At 39.2% G+C, this 9,060-nt stretch overlaps 1 protein-coding gene across 4 annotated transcripts in view; it reads right to left on the minus strand.

The window, feature by feature from the left end:
- gpd2 (glycerol-3-phosphate dehydrogenase 2 (mitochondrial)) overlaps nt 1-7,151 on the minus strand; it is a 34,449-nt gene extending 27,298 nt beyond the window's left edge. For 2 of the 4 annotated variants that reach the window (XM_008285641.1, XM_008285638.1), the window contains exons 1-2: nt 7,075-7,151; nt 841-947 (exon numbers count right to left, since the gene is read on the minus strand). In XM_008285641.1, coding sequence (XP_008283863.1) covers nt 841-942 — 102 coding nt within the window. In that variant the 5' untranslated portion in view covers nt 943-947; nt 7,075-7,151. Of the gene's footprint in view, nt 1-840; nt 1,552-7,074 lie in introns of those variants that run through there. The other 2 variants (XM_008285640.1, XM_008285639.1) reach the window with 1 other exon arrangement.
- Between the last annotated feature and the right edge of the window lie 1,909 nt (nt 7,152-9,060).

A 9,060-nucleotide genomic window follows, 5' to 3' on the forward strand; every position in this document is an offset into this window, starting at 1 on the left:
CCCATTTATCAGTCTTTATGCTAAGCTATCTTAGCCGGCTGATAGCGGCAGCTTCATTTGTCATGTACAGATATGATCATGGTCTCAATGTTCTCTTTGCAGCCAAATGGGTGGAAAGAGATTCAAACATCCCATTAAAACACAATTTATCTCATAAAACGCTAGTGGCAGGTGCTTGACTTGTATATTTATATGGATCAATAATAAAAATACCAGATTAAAAAAAACAACTTTTTGCAGCAGGAAAAGAAGGAACAGTCACGATGAGGCTACAGATTAACACTATTCTGAGTCTTTATGCTAAGCTAAGTTAGCCAGCTGCTTTATATTTGGTCTACAGAGATTAATTTTCTCATCTAACTCTACACAAGAGAGTCAATATTCAAATTAAAGTACAATTGATCTCAAAAACCACCAGTGACAGACACTTGACCTTTATTTCTAAACAGCTAAGTAGTGAAACTCCTCCATGGAGAGGTGAGGAGAGGGTGGCAGCGAGGTGTTGGGGGGAATACCTCCACGACAACACTGTGAAGACATGATGCTGTGGGAAAATCTGCTCATGTCATCAGTGCAGTTCAGTAACCCGACGCCTCCCTGCGCCGCGATTCAATAAAAACGGAAGAAAACACACCTTTGGGAGGGCAAACACATTCCAGCATCTAGATGTGACATGCCCTCAGAGGCACACCCTGCCTGCAAAGTAGACTTTTGTGAGGAAACGCTGCATTCAGGAGGCCTTTGTGGCTCTTCAGTGGAGTGCTGTGAAGCTGGATCTTTGTGCAACACGAAGCAGACGATGTGCAAAAAGCGGCTCCTGAAGCGGCAGCATCGACTCACCTGCGTCTTTCTGTACTCGATGAGCTGCGACAGGCCGAACGCCGCGGCCACCGCCCCGCCGCCGACCACCGCCGTCCGTTTCAGAGCCTTCCTGAACGCCATCGGCCCTGTGGTGGGAGGACAGAGCCGAGAGGAGACACAGCTGAAGCTATAAGACTCCGACAGGGATCACGTGAAGGAGTTATGCAGAGGAGTTAAGTAAAGAAGGAGTGGGAGGATCCAGAAAGTTGCTCGTCAGGCTGAGAGACACACCAGCTGCAAAGTTCTCTGAAGCATTATCAAACCAAAAACGAACCGGCAGATCTGTCGATATGGGAACTTACTGTCAGCTGCACCTTTTGAAAAGTACTTTTGTTGGTCAAGCTGTGCAGAATTAACATATTTTATAAACTTTCTCTGCAATAATTGAGGTAATTTAACACACTTCTTCAGAGTTAAGGAGTTTTTATTCGGGAGCAAATGCAAAATAAAGGAACATTTAACAAAAAGGGACAAACTTTTACTTGCTTTCTTGCTGAGCGTGTTAATAAAATGGTTTAATTAATGAAGAAAAAAGTAATTAAATAATTCTTTGTTATTTTCATTAAATATTTTTTAACATTTGTATAGTTAATACTTATTTTTCAATCAAATATTAATTATTATATTTTAAAATTGTGTATAAATTATCATTAAGCAGTTTAATTACTATTAAGAAATATAATAAAAATTATTTTAAAACTTATTTAAAAAAATTCTTAAATAAAAATTAGATTATCATATATTTAAAAATACTACATTAGAATTATTTGATATTAAATATTAATTATTAGACGTTATATTTTTAGGATAATTCTAAAATTGTTCTTAAGATAAATTAAATTACAATAATTTTAAAAAATTGTGAGTGAAAGTTTATTTAGTTCTTAATAAAAAATAATTAGCATATTTTGACACAACATATTTTTAGATTATTTTATATATTGTATATTAATTCTTATGTTAGATTTTTCTGAATTATGAAATTATTATTCAAAAAATATTATTAAAAAAATTATGAAACTAAATTAACTTTAAAAATTTGACTCGTATAATAACTATTAAAACATCAGATTAACTCATTTAACAGGACTTTACTGGCCTCCACTCTGCTGCTTTATCCACTTTCACATTCTCACATACCAGACAGTATAAGAGCAACTGTTGAGGACGCCGGTTCCATATTTCTATAATGATCTGTGCACCATAAAGAGCACAACATGACACCAGCGCTGCCTGGCAGGGTCCAGGCCTCAAATCCCAGCAGGAGAAGCCCAAAAAAAGTATTTGCATTCCTACTTTAATGCACTTTGAATACAGGTTTCCAGGGAGCGGCCAACACTGAGGCAGATTCTAATGCATTTTAATAAAACGACAGCTACAGATGGCTCAAATGTCAATAAGCCAGTTTGGTGTAACTAATGACCGAATACAGCGCTAATGTGTCAGCCAGACAGCAGCAGCAGCAGCAGCAGCAGCACAAATCTGGGTTTTTATTCAGTATTTTTTGTATTTTTATTCACCAAATTATGAACTGTGGTCTGTCACAGAAACTAAAACTATTCAAAACAACAAAACTCAGCTTAAAACTTCTAGAAATGAGTAAAGCGTGATGGTTTTGCACCTGTAGTCGCCTAAAACTGCACATCAGGCTTCGCTTTAGACACATTAGCGTCTTGTATATCATGTTATAAGGACAGATTCATTTATCCAGCAACAGGTTTAATGAATCCGTGAAGTTAGAGCTGAAAACGAGCTAACAGTGCAAACTGTGGTTCAATCAGAACAGCTAGAGGATTAATTAAAAATGAACTAAAACCTGAAATATTTTACTCATCGTAAAGTTTGCAAACGTTAAATCCTTTCCAAATTTGCCAAATAGATTCTGAGATCACAGACTACTTACTTTATGTATATTAATGGGATTATTTGGGGAAGACAACAGGACCAGGGATGGAATTTAAGAACCGGTTCAACTCGAGAACCGCTTCCTAAATTCTCCAATCTGTCAGAATCGTATGCTTCAGAGCTTTCATCGATGCTGGCATTTACAAAACAATGATGTTAGCCTCATGCATGCCTTTGTTTTCCCGATTCTACACCAAGCAAAGACTTTAAAAACTACTGTTTTTCCTGCAAAAAGGCTTTTTTTTCAGCAATTTAAAGCTTTTTAACCACTTTTGTGAATTGGAGCTTCATTTACTCACACATATTTGACATTTTAGTTGATGAAATGTTTAGAAATATCAAAAAAATGGGAGATTTCTGTTCAATACGGTTCTTTGGTTTTGCTGTACATGGACCGATCAGCTGACTGTCGTACAAAATCACCTCCTGAAGGTTTATTGTGGAGCAGAAAAAAACCTGCAGCTGCTTTAAAAAAAAAATAATAAAAAATTAAAATCCAGAGAGGTCGGTGTGACGAAGGCAACATATAAAAATGCTGCGTTTAAAGCACATCACTTCCACAAGTTCAGCCCATTTCTGGATCTGACCTCGAGAAGAAAAACTACTTTTCAGGTTACAGCTGCACAGAAAAGCACATAAAAAGGACAATAAACTCCAACTGGAATCACATCAGAAGTTTGCTTTGCATTAAGGTGCAGGGTGGTGTTCAGTCACCTCCCTGCCAATCACAATAAAAACACGTGGATTTGTTGACCTTTGAAATGCTCTGACGAACGTGCAAACATACACGCTGCTGCCACATGACGGCCCGACCTGTGGAATAATGTACATGTCATTTACTTCCCCTTAATCCACTCGTGCTATCATAGTGTCTCATCTCTGCAGCCAGGCTTCTATTTCAGTTTTTAGATTTATTGTATTGTGGGTTGCAAAGGCTTCCATGTTTACAGTGACTACAAAGGCTCATTCATTTAGATTCAGGAATTTTAAGACTCTGCTGACTTTAACAAAATCATTTATTAACTGTAACACTACAGGCGACGAAAAGGCAAAGTCTCTGAGCATGACTGCAACCAGAAAAGCAAATATATCGGGTAATATGGATTTATTTATGAATCAGGTTGGAGGTTTAGAAACCATCGTAAAGAATATTCAGAACTAAATACGAAACTGATTTCAGCCTTTTGTGGTAGATTTAATCACCAGCTAAGAATTTACTTTAGAATCTGTAGTCTTGGCGAGGATAAAAAGTTCAGATTTAGGGCGATAAAAGTTGTTTCCTAAAGTCTAAAAATGACAAATGTCTTGTTTTGTCCAAAGAGGTTCAGTTTACTGTCACAGAGGAGGAAAAAAAACAGAAAATGTCCACATTTAAGAAGCTAAAAATCACAGAATTGAGACTTTTTTTCTTCAAAAATGACCCAAATTGATTATTCAACTGTAAAATAGTTGAAGATTAAATAAATAGTTGACAACTAATTGATTAACTGTTGCTTTGAAGTTTATTCCGGACTGAGTTTCACTTATGATGGCATCAGAATTCCTTAAATTGAGTTCGCTTGAGGCTCTAAAAGATTGTTGGGGACCAAAAGTTTGGTTATAAATGCGAGTAAATGTTGTTTCCTAAAGTCTAAAAATGACAAATGTCTTGTTTTGTCCAAAGATGTTCAGTTTACTGTCACAGAGGAGAGAAAAAAACAGAAAATGTTCACATTTAAGAAGCTAAAAATCACAGAATTTAGACTTTTTTTCTTATAAAATGACCCAAATTGATTCTTTGACTGTAAAAATAGTTGAAGAATAAATAAATAGTTGACAACTAATTGATTAACTGTTGCATTGAAGTTTATTCCGGACTGAGTTTCACTTACGATAGCATCAGAATTCCTTAAATTGAGTTCGCTTGAGGCTCTAAAAGATTGTTGGGGACCAAAAGTTTGGTTATAAATGCAAGTAAATGTTGTTTCCAAAAGTCCAAGATAACAAAAAAAAGTCTTATTTTGTCCAAAGACATTCAGTTTACTGTCACGGAGGAGGAAAGAAGCCAGAAAATGTTCACATTTAAGAAGAAGCAAGCAGAGAATAGAGACTTTTTTTTCCTGTTAAACTTAAAAGAGTTGTGTTGCTTCTTGTTTGACGGCTTTGCATAAATCCAAATTTGAACAGGAATCGGTTATCTGACCTGGATGTAGACTAATGAGCGAGTTAAACAGTCAGAAAGCTCATCCTCATGCTCACTTTGGGAAAATCACAGTTCTGCAGGCTCACGGTGAGTCAGCAGCAGAACAGCGGCTTCCTGTGTGTAACATGGGCTGCTTGATTCATACTTCAGCGTAAACATCACGACGTGTGCCGTGTGAAATAAGGCCGGACTAACTTAAACACATCACGTGAAAACTCTTCTGCTGCTCGATGCAAAAAGGAAAACTAACTTCCCATGACGAAACTATAAAAGAAGTCTGTCTGGTGGCGCTTTCCTGGATACTTTTATTTTTTTAACTTTCATTTAAAGACACAGAGTTTGTTGACACGCAGGTACCACGTGTGCACAGCAAGCTGGTGAGAAGCACTGAAAAGATCAAAACATCAAGCAGCAATAAAGAATCATCAATCTGAGTATTTCTTAAAAGCAAAAACTTGTCGAATCTCTAATTCTAGCTTCTGATATGTTAATATTTTCCGGTTTCCTGACTCCTCTGTGACAGTAGTCTCAAAATGTTTCTAATTTTGAGACTTTTGTCGCAATTTTCCGCCATTTTACAGACAAAACAGCAAAAGGACGGATTAATCGACAATGAAATTAATGATTAGTCGCAGCTCGAGGTGCTGAAAACCCTGCAGTGTCAGCTGTATGGAAAGGTTGATGTTGCCCCCACATGAAGCAAACTCTTAAATCAGCGACACAAAACTCAGCATGAGTCGTATCTGAATCTCATCCAAAAGCAAAACACTGTGCTGGATGCCTTCGCAAGTGTTACACCACATGATAAAGGCTCCTTTTTTCCCTGTTTTTAGTAAGTACTTTTTATTTTCTATGCAGACGGACTCTTGTTCAAAATCACCACAATCACTCTAGAATCATTCATTCTCTCCAAACTGAGTTATTGAAGAGATCGGAGGGAAAATTCCTGAATTTTTTCAATATATATCACAAAATGACTAAATGTTGCATCGTGCGGCTCTAGTCTTGATTCAAAGTGGAGCCGTTTTCTACATCTGATCTTCAATCTGTGGCGTAATTTTGCAGTTTACAATAACAAAGATTACGCGTTAAATCACATGTTAAAACGTTAGATTCTTATTTAATTGCTCGTGAAGTGTAAATATTTGTGAGACTTTTCTTCCACGCCAGATCTGAATCTCTCCCAAAGCAAAACAATATATTTTATAATGTTTTTGCAAGTGTTCCACCACATGATAAAGGTCCCTATTGCTTTTTTTCTGCTTATTAAATGTTGTTTTTTTATTTTCTGTGTACATGCAGTCCCCTAAAAAATCCCCACAATCATTTTAGAGAGGTTAATTATTTCCAAATAGTTTTTACAATCATCTGGTTGAACATATATATTGCGGAAAAGCTGATTATCACAATATTGTAGGTCTGGACCGGCTGAATGACAGAACTGTGTGAACACTATGGTCAGAAAACTCTTCCTCCTACTTCACACTAGAGAAACACCAACCTTCACTTCCACCAGCCTGCACACTCATTATGAGTCAGCAGCAGAACGCCGGGTTCCTGTATGTAACGTGGACTCAAACACATGGCGAGGTCCATTGGAAATTTGTCTGTTTTTAATTCACGTCTATATTCCCAACTGCTATCTAGGAAGTCAGGCGTCTGCCTTTAACAGCAGCTGTTGACAGGCTGTGTCCATTGTTCTGTGCTGCTATATCGGTCCACAGAGGAAGGAGAAGTGAGTGTAAACCGACATGTAGCTGTGGATTAAAACGTCAGCTCAGTGTGGTTCTTTTGAGGAAAACCAACAATCAGCTTCGTCTTAACAGTCACGAATGAGAGAAACACCACTTGTTCACCGCAACAGGATAAGCTAACGTCCTGTGAATAGCTAAGCTGTTTGCATGGTTGGAAATAACCACACAAAAAACTCCCATTACTGTAGTTTTTCTTGAGCAGAAGAAGAAGGAGGAGGAGGAGGTTATAGATCTCAGGCACTAGCAAGAAAAATTCGCAGATGCTGCTTCGCTTTTTTGGCTCTCTGCCAAAGCACACGGGGTTAACGAATAGTTAAAAAGATTTGAAAATGTCTGGAAAACACCGGCGGACACAAGACGCGTTCCACTTACAGGGTTTCTTGGTTTGTGGCTGAGTAAAAGTCGCTCGGGGCGATGCAGGGCGGCGTCTGAGGGCATCGGCTGTTATCCGAACCTGTGTTTGACAGCTACAACCAGGAAGTCAGCGGTGGGGAGCGACGGCGAGGGGAGCCAATCGGAGGGCAGCGCTCGAATCAGCTCGTCCAATAGGATTCGAAGGGAGGCGGGGCCACGTGGTTGACGTAAAGCGAGGGTAAGATTGCGCAACTCTCCATCCTCCTTCCTCAGGATAATAATAAAGAGGCAGAAGAGCCGCCAGCTGTCGTTTTTCTGCGTTCCAGGACATGAGGCGAGCAGAAACACATCAAAGCTTCAGGATACAAATACAATTACAGTTTGACAGTGTTTTTGCAGCGTCAAAACACTGGCATTGTTTAGGACCTTAAAAAATTGGGGGATCAGCTCAGCACAAAAAACCACAATAACAATAAATCTGTAAAGAAATGGTGAAAATCTGGCAAGAAGGGTCCTAAAAATATATATCAAAAAACAGTGGAGTACTGTAATGTTCAAACACTGTTTTTAAAAAAACAGAAAAAAATAAACGTGTGAAAATAGAAGCAACTATCTTTACAATAATAAGAAAAAATCTTTACAGCAGTTAAGATGCAAATTAATACGTTTTCTAGATATCTAGGTTACAAGCTATTTAACACAGCAGGGAAACTCTATAAACAACAGTTAATTGTTTTTAATAGCTAAAAACATAGAGGATTTTTTAAAACTTTACAGAAATGTTCTTTTCTATTTTACAGGTTTTCTTTCTTGAAAATTTGGGATTTAACAATTTATGGTCCCGATGATTGTTGAGGCCAATATGAGGCATTTTTAGATTATCATCATTTTTGATGACCGGCTATCACAAAATAACTTAAATGTGCATCTTTGGTTCTGATGCAGCCGTCTCTCCTGGCAGTCACTCTGTGGTCTTAATGTCCTGCCCACTACTCTATCTGACTGGCTGTTACACTGCCTCAGTGACAGCCAATCACTGAAAGCTATTGTTTACACAGAGAGACATTTGCAGAGCATTGAAGCTCCGGTGAATTAGAGGAGCAGGGTTTGAAAGGTGAGATGTTGCTGAAGGTTTAATAAACACTGCAGTCCTCCATAAGCGTTCATAGCGTTGCACAGAAAGAGCCCAATGACTGGCTCTTAGGTGTAAACAACTGGTGCAGCTAGAACTTATTCTACTGACAGTGCTAAGCTAACGCTATCGCCAAGAGGTCAGCTGTGAATCTTGTGGTGCAGCTAACGCTTGGAACACCTGAACATATTCCTAAAGTCAGACAAACTTAAACAGGAGAGCACAGAAGCACAGTCATCTCCTTAAATCAGGTCATGAACCTCTTTCACAGTTGCCATGGTGATGGCGGTATGCATAGATGCAGCGCCCCCTTCAGGAGACAATGAAAGTGAACGTTTTCAGTGTCTTGTCTATCCCAGACGTTCTTGCGGCGATCGGTTGTGATGTGGACAAACTACACCAACACGGAGTCCGATCGGAGACTACGTTGGCAGTTACCCGAGAGAAGGAAGTGCAAACGGTAGAGACGTAAACAAAAGGGGAAGAGAGCTGGGAGCCATGCTAGGCTAAAGGCTGACCCCTCCAGACCAGCAGGACCGTCCTCCTACTCTCCAATGTCCACTCCCTCCACAACAAGCTGGATGTTTGCTGAGAGAAACCCGCAGAAAGTGGAGGGACTGCTGTGTGTTTGCTTTAACAGAAACATGGCTCCATGACAACATCCCAGACGGTCATACATCTGGAAGGGATGCAGACAGACAGACAGCTAGCTCTGGGCAGCATCTGCGGCTTCACCATCGTCACACCATCGTGTGTCTTTGTGTCCCTGAAGACCTACCAGGACCTGAAGAGGTTCGCCATGTCCAACGAATGGCGGCGCGCATGGACACAGCGCCCCCTTCAGGAGACAGTGAACGTTTAGTGTCTTATCC

The sequence above is a fragment of the Stegastes partitus genome, unplaced genomic scaffold (genome assembly GCF_000690725.1).
Source record: "Stegastes partitus isolate 25-593 unplaced genomic scaffold, Stegastes_partitus-1.0.2 Scaffold412, whole genome shotgun sequence".
Lineage (NCBI taxonomy): Eukaryota > Metazoa > Chordata > Actinopteri > Pomacentridae > Stegastes > Stegastes partitus.